Source organism: Caretta caretta, chromosome 2, assembly GCF_965140235.1.
Source record: "Caretta caretta isolate rCarCar2 chromosome 2, rCarCar1.hap1, whole genome shotgun sequence".
Classification (NCBI taxonomy): Eukaryota; Metazoa; Chordata; order Testudines; family Cheloniidae; genus Caretta; species Caretta caretta.
The window spans coordinates 196,208,431-196,233,474 of record NC_134207.1 but is presented as its reverse complement, the minus strand read 5'-3'; the positions used below and the strand labels follow the sequence as shown (position 1 = coordinate 196,233,474).

Sequence of the window (25,044 nt, the reverse complement as noted above, 5' to 3'; positions counted from 1 at the left end):
ATATTTGGTATCCCCTTATTGTGAACATGGTTCTATTAAGGTGATTTATAAAATCTCTCCTTACCTGTAACGAGGTGTGTGGGTGAATGTGTTTTCTCTGTGCACATAATATCCACATACAAAAGATCCTTTTCTTTTTTTTTCTCTTTTTGAACGAAAGAGCAGCCTCCAATTTGCAGGTGCAGTTTGCAACTGCAAAATTTGCAGCTGCATTGTTGCACTTCGTTTTTGAGTTGGAGATATGTGCACCGATAGCAACTTGATTGTAGTAATTCTGATTTGCACCTGCAAATGATTTTGTGTGTGCAAATTGCACCTGCAGAAAGAGAGGCTAAGCCTCAGTCTTTGAGAATGCACCCCAGAACATATAGGTCGATTACCTCAAAATCTACAATTCTGGTAAAGTACTGTGCTTTCCAATGCCAGTGGATTTGGGGACCAAATTCAGTGGTGAGTCTAGAAGGGCCAAAAAGGAGTCAAAGCTGGTGTCACTTATATCTTCTGCCAGCCCCCCCCCCCACCACCACCACCACTCCAGTGTATACATTGGCAGCTAAGATTCCATTAGAAGTATGCATTCAGTCTCACACTCACCAAAAATGCAACTGTCACCTCACATGTCCTCAAGTTAAGTCTAAAGAAGTTTGTGGTGTCACCAAAACTAAGAGGCCACAGAGAAAAGCAGCTGCCAGGAGAGTATAGCAAAGTGTGCATCAGAGTAAGCTGCTCTTTACATTTCGCTCCTACCCTTTCTTTGGGATCCACAGCATGTAGGTTACACAAGTTTAGACTCCTTTACACATCAGTGAATGGGTGTAAGGGAGTTTGAGTGGGATGTTTCTTAGGTGCCTCTAAGAGAGACAGCTCATTACTCACAGCTCAGGGAAAGAGGTGTCTAAGGTGGCTTTAAGTTACCTCCCAGTTCTGGGCTGCTGCAACTTTCGCTGCTCTAGGGAGCTGTCTAATCTATGGCACCCCAAGCCAACCTGCCTTTGGGCAGCAATGCCATTGAGCATTGCCCTTGTCTACTATGCCCTTATGACCTCCAGCCCCTGGTTCTGCCCCCAGCATACCGTCTACACCTGGACTTGCAGAGGGGGCTTCGGAAGATGCTTTGAGCAGGGGATTGGACTGGATGATCTCCTGAGGTCCCTTCCGACCCTGATATTCTATGATTCTATGACATCCTGCTGCTGACTTGCTCAATTTCTTCACTGAGGGAATTCTCCCCCAGAAGGATGAGAGACTTTTCCACCCCTTTCCACTGCAGAGCATGGCCCAGTGTCATTAAAATTACAGTACAACTGTAGGCTTGTTTTTCCTATTAAGTTGTTTGTTCTATCAGAAGTCTCTCCTTTCTCTTCCATGGTGTTTTGGTGTGGATGTGTTAGGAATGTCTCTGACTGCCCTGATAATTTGTTTTAGATGATACCTGTTTGAAAGCATTCCAGACCATGACAGATAAATGGCATTGGCCGGGGAGCTGAGAGGCATGTATTTTTCCCATTACCCGACTGTGTATTCCAAAAGCTTATATAATAGTCACATAGCTGCAGCTCTAAGCTGAAAATGAAATGGTTAGCTGTCTATCGAGTTATTGGCTTAAGCAGGAAATCAGCATTAGGGGATCAAATAGGATGTTGTTTCTCTCCTGAACTGTCTTCCACCTGATAGCTCTTACCTTGAGTGGCAGTGTTTTAACTTCCCAGAGAGTGAAATATAATTCCATGTTTGATGGATAGGAATAGAACAGTAAGAACAAAAATGCATTGTTTTCTTGAAAGGGTTTCCCCTTTACAGTTTTTCTTTACTTGTGAGGTTTATTTATATTTCTATTCTCTAGTTCCCCATGGAGTTTCCTGTAAATTCTGCTGTTTTCATTTCTGGTCTACAGCTTGCCTCAGTACATTCGCTAAAAAATAGCATGGCCAAAGTGAAATCTGATTAGCCATTGACTGGGAACAGATCACTTGTGGTCAGCAGAGCATTCTAACAGGACTAGGGAAAACATATGCATTGTGCTAATGTCACAGGTAAATGTATTCAAAAAATTCTTTGGTTTTAAATAACAGCATCTGTTCGGTCCCTGCTGAACAACAGTTTAACAAAAAATGCATCTGTCTTCTCCTTCATTATCTCATAAATAGGATACATGTAAAATGTTATATGGAGACATTTTAAAACCAGCTGTCTGGGCAGCACTCTCAGACAATATAGACATTCTTAAAAATGGCAGTTTATTGCTATGTTTTCTCCAGAGTTCAGCTTGCTGCCCTTGCTATTTTAAAATCTTATTTGAAATACTGAGAACAGATACTTTCTTTTCTCTTCTCCCCCACTATATTTGGACATTTTCTCCCAATGTTCAAACAAGGGAGCCTGCTTTTCCTGTTTCTCCTGACTCAGGGATTTATTTTATTCCTCATCCAGAATCTGCTACATTAAATAGAGTGATTAGTATTAAATCCTGATTTGTCAAAGTGATTGATAGCAGTGTACTAGTGTAAAAAAAGATAATGTTGTTTTGTTGCATGGCTGTTGTGGAAGGCGACTGTTAATTTCCTTTCCTCAGTGTGGAAGAGATGTCAGAGGAAGGGGGAGAATACATTCTAATTCACCCCTCTGCAGAAAGCGTCTCTGCAAAATCCTATGCACCACTTATATCCAGTGCATGCCTCAAGTGATGGGCTTGAAGTAGAAATAAAAACAATAAAATAAATCAGAGGTTGAGATTTCCAAAGCTGTCTAGGGGAGTTAGAGACTAGACAAGGTGGGTGAGGTTAATATCTTTTATTGGATCAACTTCTGTTGGTGAGAGAGAGACACTTTCGAACCACACAGAGCTCTTCAAGTCTGGGAAAGATACTCCGAGCATCCCAGCTAAATGCAAGGAAGAACAGATTGCATAGCAAAAGTAGTTAGACAAAAACAACCTGTCACGTGTGGGTGAATGTTCTTCACAAAGCAATCACTCTGTGTCTGACCTATCAGTCCTCATCCTCAAAGGAAACCCGCACAACACTTTCAAAAGACACGCCGGAGTCAGAGACGATTCATGCCTGCTGATAGTGGGGAGCACAGCGTAAAATGGGGGCACGTGACCGCCCCATGCATTGGCTCTGGGAGGAACCTTCCAGCCCGACCTCCATGGGGCAGGGCAGCAAATCCCACCAGCTCCTGGGGTGGGGGGCACAGGAGCAGGGAGCATGTGCCCCTGGCCCAGGGAGACCCACAGTGTCTCCCCGGAGCTCCAACGTCCTCACAGATACCTCAGCAGGGGAGGTGAGGGGCACAGGCAGTGCCCCTAACTCAGGCTGAGCAGGGGGAATCTGCTCCCAGCATCTTCCTCAGCAACCGTGTGTGGGGAGCAAAGGGGGCAGGATGGAACCACTTCTCGCACCAGCTGAGGGTGAGCATTCAAGGTCACTAACTCTGCGCAGCGCAGTGGCTGTCCATGAGAGAGGCCAGCTGGGGAGGCAGTTGCGGCCTTCCCGCTCTGCTCCCTGCCTGGGCCAGGCTGCCGGGGATAGGGAACAAACCAGCCACAGCCCCCCAATCCTCTGCACATTTCTGGCTTGCTTCCCCACCAGCAGGCTGAGTGGAGCAAGCCCTGCAAGGGCAGCTTAGCACTCACAGAAATCTGAGGGGGCACTAGACCCCACATGCTCCCCACCCACGCGTCACCTCTGCTGGGAACTTAAAGTGATAACTCTGCTAGACATTAAAAATCATGTATTGAACAGAGACACTGGATTTATGGCTTATTACAACAATCTGTAACCCATTAACCCTCTCTTTTTGACTATAACTGCAGAGGTATTAACCAGCCACTCTACCTTCAATATGTGCTGATTACTTGTGCTGAACAATCTGTTCCACCTTGCATTTAGCTGTGAAGCTGGGGGTACCTTTCCCAGGTCTGAAGAAGAGCTCTGTGTGGCTGGGAAGCTTGTCTCTCTCACCAACAAATGTTGGTCCAATAAAATATATTACCTCGCCCATCTTGTTCCTCTACAATCCTGGGACTGATACTGCTACAACTATACTGCATACAACTGGGGGAGTTAGACACATACCTTTGATTAATTTCAATGGAAGAGATGCATTTACCTCTTTTAGATTGATATGAAAATCTTAACCAGTTTGTCCAGTAATTGCAGCTATCCCTCAATAAGCAAACTGAGGGAATATCATCAACACTGAACTATTCAGATCTGAGAGAAAATAGTTACCGTATGCATAAATGAGATCAATATCAGTGTCTTTGAAATGGTCCGAGGAGTTTTCCTATACTGGATTGTACTCTGGAAAATCAACCACCACTGCATTTCAAATAGCTGCTTTCTCCATTTCTGAAGGAGAGTTTTCCACAGTTCTATGCTTCTTAATGCTTTCTGTAGGTGTAGAGGAAAAAATGATGTCTTCTGCAAATGGTCTAGATAGTGAAATTGAACGGGAGGGAGAAAACTGACAAAATTTATAGAGCCACATCATCCTTTTTTATTACTGTTTTGGAGAGAAAAAGAGATAATTGTCTTTGCCCAGTGGTGGCAGTGGATCAGTTAATTGGAGTCTGGCTATCAAGAGCCTCAAGAATCTTCCTTTTGTTTTCTGTTTCCAGATTTTATTCCTCACCGTACAGTATTGCAACAAACCGCATGATTCCACAGACATCTATCACGCCATTCATTGCTGCTTCCCCTGTTTCTACATATCAGGTATGTCAGATTTGCATGCATCTCAGTATGTACCCCCACTTGATGATTATGTTTTGGATGTGGACAAAGGCAAAACGTATACAACAGAAAATTGTGTGTGCCTGCACGCTTTACTCATGCTTTAAACCAAGGCTTTTTTAGTAGCACTCATGTTCCACTTAGTGTAGGGTATCAAGTATTTTCTGGATTCTTTACACTAAGTAATAAAAGCCACCATGCTTTTGTCCTATTTCAATCAGTTTTTCAAGTGCTTAGCATTTTGCTTCATTTCCAGTTGACATAGCAAAAGTTTGTCATGCTTAATGAGATGTTTAGTCATTATGGCTTCTTTTCATTGGCCGAATTTTAGAGAATGCACCTTTTTAGTCATTTAGTTTCTCTTGATCATGTTTTGACCTTTTGCTCTCAGCTGTACTTGCCTCAATGACCTCCATTAACAACACACATTCCTCTTGAGTAGCACCCTGCAAAGCAAGACATTGGGGGAACACAGTTTTTATAGATGTCTTCAGGCTCCCACCCATTGTGTGTTTTGGAGTTTCTGCTCTCACCAACTCCTCCCAGTGGCCCCAAAATAGTTTTACTGTCCAGGCCTCCTTTTTCTATATCAAGTTTCCATTGTGAAATCCTTGTTGTGGCAGGATGGCTTTTCTGAGGTGATGTTAAAATATGGCTGCATAGATTTATTTGCGGGCAATATTTTTGGAGTGGAACACCTCCAGTATATAGCTAGCCATTATTAATTTGAGGAGCAAAAGTATTGAGTTTTTCCCACATTATAGTGAGGAACACTTTTGTCAGGCCATCAGAGTTGAAACCATGCACAAAACATATCCCTAAAACTTACAGAGGTAGATAATTTTCACTGTTATCTGGGGTTGTTTTCTTTAAATATTTATGGTTGAATTTAATGGTCATGAAAGTGAGAAACTTCTGGCACTTACTTTAATCAGGTACAGTGCAAGTGTTATGTGCTCTTCCCCATACCAGTCAGTTCCGACCTGCAGCCTCGCTGCTCTTCCAATCCTGGTGCCTGCTTCAGAAAATTCCACCAGACTTGCAAAACTACATTTGGGAAATTTTGTTGTTGCTGTTGGGTTGGTTTTTTTTAGATGAAGAAAATGTCTGCAGGATACTGCCACTACGTTGAGATACTAAAATTATTTTAGTTTGTACAGGAGAGGAGATTGAAAATCAGATCTCCAGAGGTAAAATTAATTAAACCTCACTCTACTCCACAACTCAGAATTCTTAAACTTGAAGTGTATGTAAAATTTTTCAAGCAGATGTTCTCTTACCGAGATAACTTCCAAATGGCAGCACAAAAGGTAAAATTTTCAAAATCTCTTAAATTGCCTAGCATCCCCTTTTCCCAAGCTTTGAATGAGACTTTCAAAATTACTTTCTGAGGTACATAAGTCACTTTTGAAACTAGGACTCAAACACGATGGCACTAAAGAGCTTTTGAAAATTTTACTTAAAGTTTGCACCTACTGTACCATCTGTTGGATAACACACTTCATTGGATAAAACAGGGGAGCATAGACAGTGTGGCTGTCTTTCAGACTCCTGAACATGGCAGAAACATTACTGAATGGAATCTGAAAGTTTCTACGTCAATAAGATTACAAGACATAAATGAATTTTGTCTCCCCGTAGGTTCTTCCTGAAATTAGCTCACTATTAGTTGTTATTGTGACAAGTGCAAAGGATCCTTGCAACTGAATTCACTGAGAAAAGAGATCTCTGTTTAAAAGATCTTGTGCTAACGAAAGTTATTTGATACGCAGGTCCAGAGTACTTCGTGGATGCCTCATCCGCCATACGTTATGCAACCAACAGTAAGTGGATATTTCCTCGCATCCAACTAAACCTGTATGTAGCAGATCCCTACCTCTACTGGGCAGCACTAGGTCATTGGAAAAGTTATAAGAGTGATCACCTGCCCCATGAGATGGGAATCCTTTGTCATGCATGTCAAGATCCCGCTTCTTTAAGGATAATATTTGTATTCAGTATAAAGAGGAAGATGGGATCGTATATTGTCTAGTTTTGTTGATTATATTAAGGAAATAAAAAACCCTTGAGTGTAGCGTCTGAATCATTACTTTAGGGACTGTGAAATAACTGCACTCTTGGATATTTTGAGTTGCTTGGATGAACACATCTGCTACACTTCCCCTATATCTTTATCCATTCAAAAAATTCCTTTCCCGCTGACATATAAACTTGAAAGGATCCTTACTGTATCGCTAACGTATTCCAAACGCTGCAAGAGGTAAAGCACAGCTGTCTTAGAGTCTCCACAGAATTTGGGTCTTCTCTCTGACTTGATCAGTCAACTCATATTTTTTTTGTCTTGGAAAGTTTGCTTCATGCTTCATCAAATACAGTACAGCACTCAAAACAGCACGCAAATGCATGTTGCATCATTCATTAAAAATAAGTAGTTCTGCAAGTTCAGTTTCACTCACAAAGTACTTTTGACAGAGTTGTTTAAATGCCAGCAAAGTATTAGATGGAGACAATACACTGAATACATTTGTACAGATTGCCTGAATTGTGGAGTGCTTTGTTTGTTTGTTTGTGTTGTATTTGGCCAACTTATCAGATACGGATTGATGTGAAACTGTTGCTTATTCACATTCAAATATTTATTCCACATCAACACTTTTTAAGTAATTGATTTTGCATGAGGAGGGTAAATGTAACATGCAGTTGCAGAGCATCAGATTTTTTACAATATCTATGTTTTCCCACTCGTGCAAGTATTCTGACATAATAATAATAATAATAGTTTTATTTATTTGGTGCCTATCTGCTGAAGTATGATATCTTGGGAGTGAATTTTTCCGTCCATGAAATTGGGGTAGCTGCTTTCACTAGCTAGAGTTAGGCATATAGTAGTATGGATATAATTATCTGACCTGTGGAGCAAAATCCTGATTTGAAACACCCTTGCTCATTCACCATTGTTGCTCTCCTGAGCAGAGTCTTACAGATTTTTCAAGCTGTGCAGTAGTCTGATCACGTGATCAAATGCCTACTCAGCGCTCAATTGAAACAACCAAGTTTATTTCATTTGCATCCAAATCTGGATGCAAATCCGTGTCTCCTTGAGGGAAAGAGAGCACATAAAGCTCCCTACATCCGACAGTAGGGAGGCGTGTTCAAGTGAGAGTTTTTATAAGTACAATGAAATCTATTCCCTAACTCTTCAGACATAACTGAAGAGCATACGAAATGTTAGAATCCCGCACATCGGTGAAGGCAAGTAACTGTTTTCTAACCTGTGGAAAACCAGTGATCTCTGTAAAATACACAGGATTTACAGAGAAAATCCAAGCACTTCACTGCTCCGGTTTGAGATCCTTTGTTCCATATGACCACTTGGCTATTATTACAAAACACAGAAACTTCATTATGAAGCAGTTTGGGTAGCTACACGCAAAATATGCCTGACACAACCCCACAAAAGGAAGGAAGTGAAAAATTAATCCACTTAACTACATACCATCTGCTCTACCACACCCAAACACACACCTTAATATCACCACAGCTACCATACATCATGGACCTTTACTCTGCCTTGTTTTTACTCTTCTGCACACACTCCTTTAGCAGATTATTTTTTCCCCAACACTAGTAGTTGTAGGTGTTTAGTGTTTGGTTGTGTTGGGAGAGGGTAGTTTGGTAAATGGCTCTGTTCAATAGAGTGATTAAACGGGTGAAGGAAGGCTGGCATCCCAAGGGAGGCAGAGTTAAGTCTGTGGTACAGTCTATCATGTAGGGTAGTTGTGGTCATAGTAAGGTGTGCGCTTGCGGGTGAAGGAGTAGAAGGTATGTAAGTAATTGACTTCACTTTTCATTTCCCATTTCCGTGGTTTTGTGTGTGTGTGTGTGTGTGTGTGTGTCAGTCCTGTTGTGTCTATTGCAATCCTAATGACTTCACACACAGTTTCTTTTGTTCATACATTTTGTGGGTGGGTTTTTTTTAATGCTTAATCTGGGGCAGGCATTAGAAAAGGGGGAGATAGACCAAACAGGTCGAAGAGCCGGGGAATATCGGTCAACAATGAAATGTAGGGCTGCCAAGGAAAAATTTCACCCAAATCCAAGGGCTTAATTATTAAAAATGTATTATGAGAAACCAAACACTACATAGAAAATTCAAAGAGCATAAAGATTAACAGCCTCTAAAATGTCTCACCAATTGGCAGTCTACATTAACAGAAAAACAAAAATGTATGCCCTACTTTAAGCCCACTGTAGTTGCAACTCTGACTATGGAGTCTCTGCCAGGCACCTTCATAAAGTTAAAAACAACAAAATGGAGAACATCTGACTAAGTTAGGATTTCAGAGTCTCCAGTGAGTTCGTGAAACTGGTGGCTTTCTGATCCAATTAGCTATTTGTCTCTCCTCTTTCGTTTAGTATGTGACTTTGCTATCTAAAATGTCACTATTTTACTTGACAACATTTTACAAGATGACTGATTACACTGCCTGTGTACTCTACATGGCTGTATAATGTCACATTAGAAGCCAATGCTGATAAAATTTTACATTCCCCCTGCTACAAAATGTAGGAACATTTTGTTAAGGCTGTATTATTCTTTGTGAGCAAACATAAACTCTTTTAAGGAGAGTAGTGTTTGAGTCACTTCTAATGCTTTGTGTTAATTATAAACATTCAGTAAATGATGTCACTGGATGATTAATTTTTCATTCTCAGAAGAAAGTTTAGATTTAACATACTCTTTATATTTAAACACGATGTAGTGCTCTTCATGATAGAAGAGCCAGGATTCTGTTGTAGTGAAGACAACTAGATAAAGGAGATTCTTTATTCAGGATACGCACACACGCAGACAGTCCAGCTTTCTCCCAGGTTCTCAAGCTCACAGACTGAAGGAAACAGCTGTGCTGCACAATGTAACAACCCAAAAGAATATCTGGCTGCAACTGAGCTATCATGGAATGGATTGTTGACTACATGCAATGCTGGCCAACTATTTACGTGGAAAAATGCCAGGAATGTATTTCCAGTCGTTACCAACCAAATAAGAGTAAAGTCTGACTTTACTTTGAAAGATAATGGGTAGAAATATTATTTTGAAAAACTTGTGTTATACGTAAATTCTATTAACTGTGTAGTTAGCTGCATGGAAATGAATATAAAATTGATTCAACCACTTTTGTTGATTAGAATAATTAGCACAGATAATATTCACATGCTGGCAAAATGAAGTCATGCCAAAGAATCACCCACATCTGTGTACCCCAAAAGCCACTTGAACTTGCAAATTGGAGATCTGCACGTGCTTAGGTGCTTTAGAAAATGAGATTTGGGCTCCTGAATCAATTAGGTACTTTTAAAATGTTTACCCGAAGGATCTTTTGACTCAGGCACTTTTTAAAATTTTACCCGAAGTACGTGTAATTAGATGGCTGAGCTGGCTGCACTATAGTCAGCAGACAAACAAATCTCAAATATTCAAGCTATATTAGTTTGTCCCCTTTCCTGTATGACCTGCCTATGTTTACCAACTCTGAAGAAAAACAAACTCTGATAGCATTGTGACAAGGTGTTCTCTTGACACAGCATGTAATTAATTCATCCCAGAAACTGAGTTCTGTTTGATCAAGTACAAATTTCTTCTTAATCTGTTCACCCATCCCTGTCAGTTAAAATCATATACTCCATTGCTACGTTGAAATAAGGGTTGAGGGAGAGAGATGGCAGAGTCCAAATATGAATGAAAAGTGAGTTATCCTGTGGATTTAGAGACTTTTGCCATATTAGCATGTTTTTGTTGTATGATACCCTGCTATCCTTGAATGCTCTCTGGTGGCTCATGGAAAACTTTGAAAAACATTCTATTTAAAGACAGTTCAGAGAGAGAGAGAGAGAGATCCTTCGTGTTTCTTTTAATTACCTAATTTTTATGATCAGAATGTTTGTTTTAAAAAGTTCATGTGCTCTTATTACTTGTTCTTCACTAAGGGCCCAATTTGTAGTGAACCAGCATAAATACCATACACATACATTGTCTGTGCATACATCTGTTTTTGCATTTGAGACCCCTCTTGTGTGCATGAAAAGCTAATATTTAGGGCCAAGTCTGCTTTATAGATTCTATACAGTAGCTGCCGAGGGAATTAACCAATGAAAGCATGCATCCTACCAGGATGGGAGGAAAGCACAGCAGCACACAGGGTATGTTTACTCTCCAGTTGGAGGTGCAATTGCATCTCGGGTAGGCATACCCATGCTAGCTTTAATCTAGCTAGTGCAGTTCCAAGTAGCAGTGAGGATTTGACGGCATGGGCTAGCAATGCAAACATGTACACAGGGATCCAGGCAGCTTGTACAGCCTACTGAACCTCATGATGCCATATCCACACTGCTATACTAACTAAACTAAATCTAGTTCAGGTGTGTCTACCCAAGCTGCAGTCACACTTCCTGTTGCAGTATAGGCATACACCCAGGGAAAGCCACTTCTGTAGGATGGTTTCCATTCTGATGATGTATTTCCAGTAGACACCCTGGATACATGAGTTTTAAAGGACTTGTCTCGTATCCAGCCACAAGCCCCCAAACCCTTCTGCCAAGAAAGGAGAGTATCCCAATATTCCATAAGGTAATCTTACTGATTTTTCAGTCCCTCTTGCCTTGCCCCGTGGGAGAGGTAATCTGGCTTTCATTTTTTAAACTTAGTCCTTACTCAGGCAAAACTCCCATTTCAATGAGAATGTATCCTGAATGAAGACTTCACGATTTTGTCTCTTGATTGCCGTATACAAATATAGAGTAAAATATACAAACTCTCCTGCGAAAACGTATCATTTTTCATTTTCTCATGAGCAACTTTGTTGTTTTGGGTAATACCCAAAATACCACAGTAGTCTGGCAGTGTTTGGATTCCTACTTCCTTGAACAAAGGAACTTTAGTTCCTTGTACATGCTCATTAATACCTCAGAAAACTATATTTTCTTTACCTCACATTGGTTACTCTATCTTTTTAGTAAGTTGAACCAGGAATCCATTGTGTGTTAGCATGTCTGAATGTAAAGAAACAAAGTGTATCCTGTGTCGGCCATTTGTGTTCTATGTATGTGATAGTTCAGCTACATGATATGAAAAATAAACAGGAAACGATCCTTAGAGATTGAAATCCCCAGCTCTTCTTTTAAAGTTTAGCTGTGTGTTTTTGAACGTGAACTTACTTGAACTTCTAAGGCCAAGGAGGTTAGAGATTGAAATGACTAACCAGACACCAGTGCCAAAGCTCTGCTGAACAGTTTTAATTCCAGTGTTTCCCGAGGCAGAAAATCAAGGACTGCCAATTCTACAACTCTGATAATCCAGGCAGTAATTGGCAACGTTCCCTTGGGACTAGCATGAGGTCCTGTCTCCCTGCCCCTCACCCAATACCGTGTCCATATATAGAAATTGTCTCCAGACTACCAATGCATAATCACAAATTGAGCATGTATTTACAGAATCTATGTAACCTCAGGTTTTAGTGCTAATCACCATAGTACTGAAGCTCAGAACAATGACTCCTGTAGTTAGGGTAAAGGTAGAAAAGCAAGACATTTCATCCAAGTCTATATCTCTAAAAGAGGACATGGGTGTAAGCAGTTCATCCATGTCACATATGAGGTGTAAGGATGGGGGCTTGAATAATGTATCATTGATTAGTCAACTCTTATCTGAAATAATATAAAACAAAATATAGCTGCAATAGTTTTTGGTTTTGATGATGTCATACAAGCATCCCCTCTCGAATCCTTTCTGACACTCTGCTGAAGCCCCCTTGTGTCACTGAATGTCTTTGTGACATAAGCAAGATGTAAAAGCTTCTTCTGGAAACCTATGCACTGACATACAGTCAATGAGCAGAAGAGCCACATAGTGATTCCCCAAGACAAAGCCTTGTGTTTTGCTATTTGTTCTTATCCCTAAGAAGACTTAATTGCTTAGCTTAGCTTTTTTGACTAACTATTTTGCGAGGAATTTAAATTAATGGAAAAATATAGATATGTATACAAGATATATGTGTATATAAATGTTTGAGTTCAGATCTATGAACTTGACTAGAAAAGATATTTGAAGAACCAGACTGACATTAAACGTGAAAGGATACTCATGAGATTTTGGATCCAGGAATTTCTGTTTTAGGATAAATAATGTCCATGGAGTATTGATTTCTATTTAACAGAAGAGAAGCAATCTTAATCATCAGCCTCAGGCTCTCAAGAATAGTTTTAACACAACTGTTTCAAAGGAGCAGAATATATCAAAGGGTGTTTATTTTTTAAAGCTTTTTATTAATCAATAGTTTTCTTCAGAAGAATGTAAAATATATGTAATTTTTTTTCAGTGAAATTTCTCATTTTGTGGGTGGGAAAAGATTAAATGGTACTTTTTAAAGTTCTTCATGGGTTTAGAATGTTAGAATTAATCCTGGGATAGTGGATTAATGAGCAGTGTGATCAATAGAGTGATAAATTACATAGACGTGATATAAATTGATCACATTTTCCTTCAGTTTATCACATCATTGATATTGCATCATGTATCTTATTGTGGATGTATGTGTGTAGAGGTGATGTTATAAATTGGAGAAGCATGTGATATGTTTATGTTGTATGCTTCTGTCATGGGGGGCTCCCCACTCTTACTGCTGCTCTAGCGCCTCCTTCTGGCAAGGGCACCAGAACCTTTTTAGAAGGGGGGGGCAGGTGACACATAACTGTGGCTAGTGGGGGACTCCCGCCCGCCCACTGCTTAAAGACCGCCCCCCCCGCCTAGGGGGAGGATCTACAGGACCTGGAAACCAAATGATTCCGTGGGACAACTAATGAAATAACAGGAACGGGAGTGCGGTCAAAGGGTCAAAAGAAGGGAGCCTGACGGGGACGCCGAGCAGAGAACCCCGGACAGCGCCCACTGCTCCTCAAAGGCATCAAGGGAGCCGGTGGACGCCGCCCAGAGGAACTCTGCCGGGATACGTGAACGGACTGAGGATCAGAAACAGTCCCCACAGTCACAGGAGTCTCCATCGGCCAACCTCCTCTCCCTGGTTTTATAGATGGTCGTTTTGGCCAGGGCCAGGAGGAGGTTGACCAGGAGGTCCCGTGATTTTGTGGGGCCACGGATAGGGAGTGCATAGAGGAGGAGGTGAGGGGAAAAGTGCAGCCAAAAACGTAACAGAATATTCGTGAGGAGCCAGAATAGGGGCTGCAACCTGGCGCACTCCAAGTAAACATGCGCCAGAGTCTCCCTCATGCCGCAGAAGGGGCAGGTGTCCGGGATGGGGTAAACTGCGCCAAGTACATGCCCGTGTTCACAGCCCCATGAAGGAGCCGCCAGCTGAAATCCCCGGCGGGCCTCGGAACCAGGGTGGAGTATAGGCTGGCCCACCGGGGCGCCTCACCCTCTAGAGGTGGCAGGAGGTCCCGCCACTTTGTGTCAGGGTGGGACACGAGGGTGAGGAAATAAAGGGTGTGGAGCATGAGCGTGTATAGGTGTTTCCTTGGCGCGGTCTGGAAACGAACCGGCTTCAAGTCATGCAGCTGGCTCACGGAGAAGGGGCAGGGGGATCGGGTGGGTCCACGGGGTAGGGGCCCGATGAAAAGGTCTGGAGGGCCTGGGGTGGCGGGTGGGCGGGGCATGCCCTCGTGCATGACCCGGTCGAGGTAAGCCCGAGCAGGGGACGGCAAAGCGGCCCTCACCTCCTGAAGTACGCGCCGGGGAGTACAAGACCTGGAGAGCCCCATACGCTGAGCGAGCATCAGGGGATCCAGCCAATCTCCCCGGTCGTAATACAGGAGGTCTCCAACTCTGGTAACTTCTGCCAGGACCAACCTCTGGCGCACCAACGGGGACTTCACCGCCTGCACACGGAGCTGGGGGTTGTGTAGCAGGGGCTCCCCAAGGAGAGCTGCCCCCTCGGTGGCCGCCATGGACCTGGTCGTTGAAAGCAGTTTCCAGGTCCAGAGTAGTGGGGGACTGTAGCAGGGTGGTCACCCGCTTCTGCCCTGAAGGGCTTGAAATCAGCCCTGGGAGAGGGCTGTGGCTGGGAGCAAGCAGTTCCCAGGCTGACTGGGGGAGCAGGCTCAGCTGGGACCACGCCCCAAACAGGGCTCAGCTGGCCCTTATAAGAGGGCCGTGGGCCAGGAGCCGAGAGTCTCCTAGCTGTGGAGGGAGACGGGCCTGGCTGCTGGGGAGTGTACCAGAGTACTGGAGGTGGAGCAGGGCTGGAGGAAGGCCAAGGGAGCTGGGGAGCTCCGACCTGGAAACCCCCAGGCTTCAGGCCTAGTGTAAGGCCAGATAGGTACTGGGATTGCAGGGGGCAGCCCAAAGGTAGGCAGAGGAAGTGGGTCCAAACCCCCCTTGCCTGTGATGATTGGCTTATACATTGCAGTCCTCCCCAGTGTGCAGGGGCTCAACGGTGACTGGCAGTAGCCAAAGTCTGAGGCGAGGTGGGGTTAGTGGGGGGGGGTTCTCCAGGGAGGGGGAGACCCAGATCTGTGGGGGTACTGCCAGGGGGCAGCACCCCAGGGAAAGGGGCACCAGGGTCTGGGAGGGACATGGGGGCCAGCGGCAAGCAGGACACCGGCCTGCAGAGGGTGCTCCGGAGCCTAGAAGAGCTAATTCCCTGAGAGACCAGCAGGAGGCACCGCAGGGGTGAGTCCCGCACTGTGACAGGGACACAACTGAAAGATTTGGGAGGGCATGTGACCACCCCACGTGTTGTGTCTGTCTCCACCCCTTGACTCATCTCAGCAGATGGTCTGCAAAGCAGGCAGCAGCGCTGGGACTCCAGCAGCAGGGAAGGAAGAAGCATCCCCATGCGCAGGAGTGGGTTGGAGCTCAGCCAGCAGCCAGCCACTGTGCAGCTTTCTCCCTCCCCAGCCTGCATGGACACACGGAGAATGCAGCTGGCAGGGGGAGCTCTGCCTCCTCGCTGCTGGGCGTCCCAGCCAGAGGCGTCCCGAGAAATCTGGGGGGAACGTGTGACCGTGCATGCCCCCCTAAGTGTCATCTCTGCCAAAGTGGAGTCCTGGACCCCCTTCTCCCCTAACCCTGCATTCTCTCGTGGCCCTAGCCCCCTCCCTGCGCAGTCCCCCCGCCCCCCTGTCCCCCTTACACAGGCACTTGGTACAGCCGGTCTCCTACCTCCAGTGGCTGCACATAGCTCACCGAGAACCAGGCGCGCTGGCCATTCTTCTTCTGCCCTTCCAACCAGCCGCTGTCTGGCACCTGCAGCTCTGTAATCAGCTCCCTCGCTGCAAAGTGCAGCCCCTGCATATTGCGCCAGCCTGAGGCTTGCAGTTTGGTGCCCCCTTCTCCCAAACTATGCCCAGGTTAAAAAATGGGAGGGCATGACCCACTGGCCCTACCAGTTGCAGCGCCGATGCCTCCTGGCCACTCTGGGGATTAGCTCTTGAGGCAGACGCGGTTTGCACGCAGTCACTCTGACTCTCTCTTCCCAGGGAATGACTGCAGCCTGCCCACCTCTGCAGCCTCCAAACACTTCTCCCTCTTTCCAGGAAATGACTGCCCTTTCCCAGCAGCAGACCCTTTCTGTTGCCAGCTACTTGGCTTATAGGCCCCACCTATGCCCTGCCCAGTTTCCCCTGCTTACAGTGAGTTCCCTGGCTCCTGAGCCAGGTGCAGCCTGTGGTGTTAAATGGTTTACCTGGCCATCTTAATCCTTGTCAGTCCTATGTGGGTGGACATCTCATCACAGCCTCTCTAACTCATCATTCGTCGCTCACCACATCTCTTGTCCCCTGCCCACAAATCCATCACCCTCGACTGATGCAAACATTTCCAACACCTGAGCAGCAGCATCTGCAGCGACAATGGTATCAGACTAGTTTAAATGAATGCAGGTTTGGAGGTGATATCCAGGTAGCAGGCTAGGCACAGAGGAATTTCACAGCAGTTGGAGGCCAGGTTGCAGAGCAGCCATGGAACTACTGCAGCAACTGCAACCCTGTGTGACTTCAGCATCTCCTGCTGCTGCTGTGCCTTCTTTTCACAGGGAGCCATGGCTGATGTATCTACGTACCAGTGTATAGACTGACTCCTACTAGAAGGCAGAGAGGTTATCCCTGCAGAGGCCAGCTCTACAGAACCAAGGAAGCCTGGACCAAATCTGTGGGTTTCCCAAATCCGCACCCTTTGTGCAGCAGAAACTCATTAATTCCATTGCAGGCAGGGCCCCATGCAGCTTTGGAGAACGAGACAGAATTTGAACCTAAAAGAGTAACACTTAGGAAGAGCCATATAGCATGACCAACGTTCATGTTTTGCTGGAGGGGTGTATAATGGCACCAAAATAGGAATCTCAAGGACTGGACTGGGCTCATAGATTTGGGCTCATAGATTTGTTGATAAAATTGTGAAATATGAATTCCTGCCAGGAAGGGTTCACACCAATTTCACCACTGCAAAAAGTCCTCTTGTATGTAATTGATGTAATTCATTCATTTTAGAATTAAGTTCAGTAATGCAAAATTCATATTATTTTTTAAACATGGAATCATTCCAAGATTTCAATCTATGAGGATTCTACTATCATTAAAAAATAAATCCGAGTCAGAATGATGTGGTTGTTTGTGCCTAGAAACCACAGCTTGGGAGCCCAATTGTGGTAGGCGTCCTCTCCTTTCACATTGATGACAGAGGATTGGACCTGAACTTAAACGTTACGGTCCTGAGTTCGAGTTCTAGTCCCATTTCTACTACTGATGTGCTGTGCGACCCTAGAGCAAATAATTTCACTTCTCTGCTCCTGTTTCTTATTTCATTTTTTTCTGACTCATTTAGTGAACACTTCATGGTAGTGACTGTCCCTTACTCGGTATTTGTACAGTCCGTACCAGAACTAGGCTCTGGTCTTGACATCCAGCCACTATCACAATATAAATAATAATGAGCTGACAAAGAATAAAAAACTGCCCCTGCCTAAGAGTCAGATTGAGTCTGATTCTCCTCTCATGTTAGACAGGTATAAATCAGGAGAAACTCCACTGAAGTAAATAGAGTTACACAGGTATGACACTGGAGCGAAAAGAGAATCATGAGTCACACAACAATGAATAAGCTGAATGAACCAGGCATTGACACATGTTTAGTTCATCAAAACAAAATAATGTCCATAAATCGCACTGTGTTATGCAAGCACATATTCAGAGGCTGATTTACATAAGTAGAGAAAATTACCTAGTCTTTCTACTGCCTGTGGAAAGTTGAGAGAAAATATAGGTGTGGTCTTTAACAGTTAATATCATTACATCATAACTGATAACATAACCATTTCTCTAGTGGTGTAAATAGGTGAAGTGATATAAAACTAGGCACCCCACTAATTATGAACTTTGAGTAGTCTCAGTAGTGTTTAATTATCTTCGTAATTCCTGACAGTATATCTTTTTATACACTTATAAACATTCCCTGTGGTTTGACAGCCAAGCAGCTTAGAAACTTGAAACTAAAATCCCTGTATAAATTCTCCCACGTTTTCTGATTGCAACTGGTTTGTTATTGAAAGTTTTGTTGGGAATAGCAGCCTTTGGCATTGCTTTGTGATTTTTTTTTTATTTGCTTTGATTTAATTTTTTGTTCAATTGTTTTTTCAGGTAAAAAACCTGACTTTTTAAAGTATGAAAACTTACCATGGACTTTGCAAAACATAGAAGAATTCAGACCAGATCTTGCTTGCCTTATTTAGGCATGCATGTAATCCCATTACAGTTAATGGGACCATTTGCTTAATTAAGGCATTCAGGTTATAACCTCGTGGTTTGAGTCTCCTCTCACTCTGTTGTAAACTAGGATTAAATCCATTTAAGAAAATAGAGTCAATGTTGTTCCATGCAAGCTTGTCATTATGGTTCAATGGTACCTGCACTATAGTTAAGGCTGCGTTGTAGAATTCAGTTTTAACAGGAGCTTTAACCCTTTATTTTGTAAAATCTCATTGAAATGGCAATAAACAAAACATAGAATATAAACTTGAAGCGCAATTTGAAATTTTGATGGTCATTTGATTAATTGAGACACAGAGAATTATGAGTTTAAAAATCACTGTTGGGGAAATTTTTCTCTTTTTCTTGGTACCCCTTTCACAATAAATCAAATACTTTGGGGCCTGTCTTTTGGCCACATTGTTGCTCCCTATGGGATGATTCCCAGAATATCAATTCTACATCAGTAGTCATCTATGAAGTATTTTATAACTTTTTAGCCATAGCAGCAAGGTTGTACATCAAGTCAAACTCACTGAATTTTTAGTTGACCATGAATCTGCCATGGGACGGTAACAAAATTATGGAGAGACTTCCTCACCAAATGGCCTGGCCAAAAGTTCCTTGAGCTTGGAAAGAGATCAGGGATTCAACTCTCACGTCTTCTAAGTGCTATTTAAATGCGCATGTAATTTATTGCCCTTATTATTGACTGCAGCCATGAACCCCCACTTACAACCTCCTTAAGACTGTTAAGGACACTGTTGAACACTCCCCTCCCCATATTTTTAAAGTGAGTTAGCAGAGAATTTGGGTAAGGTCATTGTAGACCCAAAACCCAGGTCTCTAATGTTACAAATAGCAGTTTTAGCCACTCCACCACATTGTGTTTCAGAATAACAACCCAGTTTTTGTTAACATTTCTCTAACCATTATATACCACACTCCTCTCCCAGAGCCAGGGATAGAATCTAGGATTCCTGAGCCTCATAATGAGTAATAAATGGTTATGCATTGTACACCACAGGGAAAGCATATGTCAACTCCTCTTTCAGTGGCTGGTCTAGAAAGGTCCTGTCTATACTAGGGATCAGAAGGTCCCGAGGTCCAAACCTTGTGACTGATCTACACAGATGGATGGGATTCACACAGTGAACAGACTATTTTCAAACAGGCTTTATACATAAAAATGATAATCTATAAATTATTATCCATTCCTCTTTGTGCCCAATCCACACAGGATGCAGTCTGTGGCAACTCTAATCTTGTTATCCTGCCTCTCTGGCACAACCTGTAAAAGACTTATGCTTTGAAACAGGAGTAGATTAAAGTGCACTAGAAAACTTTTTCTGCACAGCAGGTGGGTCTACATGGATACTTAGTGCATGGCAGGCTAAGCGTGAGGTAGCTTTACACCCCAGCTTGCTGCAAACTAAGTGTTACTATAGACAAGCCTTGAGTGTTTCTGGAAATGAGCGTTACAGAGAGATAAGGTGGGTGAGGTAATATCTTTTATTGGACCAACTTCTGTTGGTGAGAGAGACAAATTACATGTGCAGCTGATGAAGTGAGCTGTAGCTCACGAAAGCTTATGCTCAAATAAATTGGTTAGTCTCTAAGGTGCCACAAGTACTCCTTTTCTTTTTGCGAATACAGACTAACACGGCTGCTACTCTGAAACCTAAAATTCATAGAATCATAGAATATCAGGGTTGGAAGGGACCTCAGGAGGTCATCTAGTCCAACCCCCTGCTCAAAGCAGGACCAATCCCCAATTAAATCATTCCAGCCAGGGCTTTGTCAAGCCTGACCTTAAAAACTTCTAAGGAAGGAGATTCTACCACCTCCCTAGGTAATGCATTCCAGTGTTTCACCACCCTCCTACTGAAGAAGCTTTTCCTAATATCCAACCTAAACCACCCCCACTGCAACTTGAGACCATTACTCCTTGTCCTGTCCTCTTCTACCACTGAGAATAGTCTAGAACCATCCTCTCTGGAACCACCTCTCAGGTAGTTGAAAGCAGCTATCAAATCCCCCCTCACTCTTCTCTTCTGCAGATTAAACAATCCCAGTTCCCTCAGCCTCTCCTCATAACTCATGTGTTCCAGACCCCTAATCATTTTTGTTGCCCTTTGCTGGACTCTCTCCAATTTATCCACATCCTTCTTGTATTGTGGGGCCCAAAACTGGACACAGTACTCCAGATGAGGCCTCACCAATGTCGAATAGAGGGGAACGATCACGTCCCTTGATCTGCTCGCTATGCCCCTACTTCTACATCCCAAAATGCCATTGGCCTTCTTGGCAACAAGGGCACACTGTCGACTCATATCCAGCTTCTCGTCCACTGTCACCCCTAGGTCCTTTTCCGCAGAACTGCTGCCTAGCCATTCGGTCCCTAGTCTGTAGCTGTGCATTGGGTTCTTCCGTCCTAAGTGCAGGACCCTGCACTTATCCTTATTGAACCTCATCAGATTTCTTTTGGCCCAATCCTCCAATTTGTCTAGGTCCCTCTGTATCCTATCCCTGCCCTCCAGCATATCTACCACTCCTCCCAGTTTAGTATCATCCACAAATTTGCTGAGAGTGCAATCCACACCATCCTCCAGATCATTTATGAAGATATTGAACAAAACCGGCCCCAGGACCGACCCCTGGGGCACTCCACTTGACACTGGCTGCCAACTAGACATGGAGCCATTGATCACTACCCGTTGAGCCCGACAATCTAGCCAACTTTCTGCCCACCTTACAGTGCATTCATCCAGCCCATACTTCTTTAACTTGCTGACAAGAATACTGTGGGAGACCATGTCAAAAGCTTTGCTAAAGTCAAGAAACAATACATCCACTGCTTTCCCTTCATCCACAGAACCAGTAATCTCATCATAGAAGGCGATTAGATTAGTCAGGCATGACCTTCCCTTGGTGAATCCATGCTGACTGTTCCTGATCACTTTCCTCTCATGTAAGTGCTTCAGAGTTCTTCTTCAGGTCCGTGTAAACTCAAAAGCTTGTCTCTCTCACCAACAGAAGTTGGTCCAATTAGATATATTACCTCATCCATCCTGTCTCTCTAATAGCCTGGGACCAACACAGTTGCATGATTACATAGGGTCCTTGACAGAAGTTCCCTCCAGCTGTCAGGTTGGCTCTAGGTGTACTTACTTTCAGAAACATTTAAATGGGATAAAATGTAAGTCACAAAGAAACTACTGTTGCATGTTACAGGCTCTCACACGCTTAAGGAGGGTTGACGTAGTCAGGAGCAGCTTCAGCAGTGCCGTATCTCCCTCTGATTCCAAAGCAGGTGCAGCTCCTCTTCTTCCTCACTCAGGGGAACTATCCACTGAGGTACCCCAAAGCTAAATGAAAAACTAGGAAATTAACAAAAAGAATGTTTAGTAGCAGTTAAGATTGTGGAAAGACGCATTCCATTCACCTAAAACCTTAAAATCAAGGAAAAAAGAAGTTATGGGGAAATACTTGTGCATTCTTTTTCACCTCCTTATAGTCTACAACTCTGTTGATAATACACTTCAGCATTCTATGAGTCTTTCACTTCCAGCTCCAACAGGTATCCAAATGCAGTATATACATGAGCTTCAGAAAACTTGCAAACTAATGCAAAACCTTATAAAAGCATAAAAGCCATTGTTATCAGTTCTGTCGTCAGAACAGCATGTCACACATTCCATGCTTTTGGGAAGTTATGCCTTAACATTTCTGAAGTTTTGCTTTTGAGTACAAATTTGATAAAATTGGAATTTCTTGGACTGAAAAGATTGTCTAGCTGCAAGTAAGAGGTTCATAATTTTTTACATCCCTTTCAGACCATAACTCAGTTAGGAATTGGAGCTGTGGGCCTTTGCGTAGATAATATGGACTATGCTATATCAGTTAGCGAAGAGCTTTGTGCAGGGAAAAGAGACCTGCATCCATCCCAGAAGAAACAATGGGGAGATAATGACTCAGGCACCATCTCAGCAGTGCTGTTTTCTATGCATCCCCCTAACACACCAGTACATCTGTATTCTCCCTGACCCCTCCCCTGCTTTCTACAACTTTGTGCTCCAGGATGGAGTAGGAATGTGCAATCTAAGAGTGTAATGACTACTGTTGTGTACTGCAAAGAATGAGAACGTTCCTTCAGTATTCCTCCCCCACCCCTACTGGCCAAGCAAAGGCAACGCATAACCTGGCACCTTATTAATCGTGATTTCTCCCCACAGCAAAGCCAACTTAGCACTCCTTTTTAAAGAAAACACAGCAGTTTTCTTTAAAAAGTGGCAGTTTACCTTTGTGAAGTGTTTTCTCTATTTTGAAAAATGTCCTCTACCATACCGGCAGGATCTAATGGAGCTCACTAGGGTGACAGCACAACACAAGCTAGTGATGCTAATTAATTCACAGGCAGCTTGAGCAACGGTACACTAGTAAGAGGGTTAAAATAGGAGGCAAGCAAATGATAAGAACCTGAAGAGTCTCTTGATGAGTGCCCCATTTAGCCATAGGTAATCAGTGATGACGTGCACTGTAAGGTTACCGTGACATAGTGTACATTATTATGCAATCATACTACATTAGATTCACCAGGAACAACTTTTGATTTACCAAACTCTGGCTCAGCAAAACTCCTATTCATCCAAAATTCAGTTATGGACTTCGGGTTGCAGGGTGTTAGTTTGGGTAATTGGCCAACAGACTTAAAAATCTTCTCTCCAGAGCCAAAAGATTTTGAGTGCATCCTTTGGATTGCTGAATCAGTTCCACTTATTTATATGATACTCTGTTTTTCTTGAAGATTTCTGGATCTCTGAAACAGAAACTCTCATTAATGCTACTGTGGCATCTCCTGAAAACTGAAATTAACTACATATTGTAAACCCTTAGCTCTGGGCACTTCATTCCGACTCCAAGAAGAGTTTGGTTTTTCAGTCACTCAATTTCATTGTACAGTCTTAGTGGATCCAGAATTCAAAGTTTTCCTAACAGGCAGTGGTGCAAGTGGAATCCATTTCTTACTGGGGCGGGGGGGCACATGACCACCTCATATGCCCCTCCATGTGACTCGGGCCCCCACACTCTCCCTGGCTGCTCCCCATGATTCCCCCCCTTACATGGGGAGGGGTGGCTCTGTCCTCCTCCTGCTGTGCTGGGCGCTTCAGAACCGCAGCAGGGGAAGGAGCAGAACACTGGCAGCTCCTCCCTTCCCCAGTTCAGTCCTCTGGCAGGGCGGCTGCTGCCCAAACAGAGCTGGAGGGAGACAGCTTTGTGGAAGGGAGGGGGGCGGGGCTGGGAGTTCTTCTCCTTTCCCCCCTGCGGTTCCTGGGAGAGCTTCCGGGAACTGCAGCGGGGAAAGGAGCAGAAGTGGCCCCAAGCCGGCAGCTCCTCTGGGGCAGCTGTATTGCCCCGGGCCCTGCCCTCCAGTGGGGCTGCTGTACAGATGGAGGAGACCCTGAGTGGAAGGGCTGGGGGCGTACAGCTGCCCCAGAGGAGCTGCCAGCATGGGGCCACTGCTCCTCCTGTGTCTTTCCGGTATGCTGTACCAGCTATAAATATTTTGCTGGTCCCACATACCAGATCAGACTGCCCTACTTGCAAGGCTGCTAACAGGTGACTTTCCTGAGATGGTGTTCTGAAAGTAATTTACACACCCAGTGAATCTGAGATTGAAGCGTATGGTTACCAACATAACAAGAACTTCTTCCTAGAGGAATGGAGACAGGAGCTGATGTCCTTTTTACCAAATTCAGAACACACATATATTGCTTGTGGTTCTTTCTTCGGGTAAAGATAGAGGGAATGGCTGTTCGCCACACACATTTTGGACTGTAATGGAATAACGCGAGTTGATTTTATAGCATCTTCAGAGTCTGTTCTTCATTACCACTGGATATTTTATTTGGTCACTTTTAATAATTTAGTAATTGTCTTTTTACAGACACAGAATTTTTTTCCCCGATACGTTTTAATCTTGGTGCACAGCTATTAATGGGAAATGGTTCCACTACAGAGCAATTCAAATTGATTTTGTTTCTAGTTTAGAAATATATTACAGCAGATCCACAGTATATAAAAGTGCTCAGCGTGTTGAGATGAACTGGCCGCATGGTGTATGCAGCTCCTAATGGGAACTTAGTACATTTAGAGGAGTGGTGATTGATTGGTTGGTACTCTGGCTAATTGATATGGCACTGAGTTAGTCAGATGCTCTCAGCTCCACCAGAACCACACATGGAATTGCTTTGCTGCTTCTTAATACTGACTGGATAATTGATATGATAAAAGCAGCATTGCATAGATGAGACCTCCAGAGTTTAGCGCATTCACCTTCAGCATCAGTTGCATTCCTTCCAACAAAGCTTCCTGGCTGGAGAAGCATTACTCCTCTGCTGGAAATTTTTGTGAAAGATATTCTCAGGTCTGTTTGTTTTTTATGGGCTTGGATACGGTCACAGAGATCCTGTGAGATCAGAAGAATGGAATGAACATGGCCACAGATGTCACTTGAGCTATTTCCACAGCTGGATGTACACCAGCCAGAGTG

At 43.7% G+C, this 25,044-nt stretch overlaps 1 protein-coding gene across 4 annotated transcripts in view; it reads left to right on the top strand.

Moving 5' to 3' along the window:
• The window catches only part of LOC125631634 (RNA-binding motif, single-stranded-interacting protein 3), a 1,082,196-nt gene that overhangs the window by 1,011,714 nt on the left and 45,438 nt on the right, over window positions 1–25,044 (top strand). For all 4 annotated transcript variants that reach the window (XM_048838637.2, XM_075125723.1, XM_048838640.2 and 1 more), the window contains 2 exons: window positions 4,622–4,718; window positions 6,509–6,559. In XM_048838637.2, the coding sequence (XP_048694594.2) occupies window positions 4,622–4,718; window positions 6,509–6,559 (148 nt within the window). The remainder of the gene's footprint in view (window positions 1–4,621; window positions 4,719–6,508; window positions 6,560–25,044) is intronic.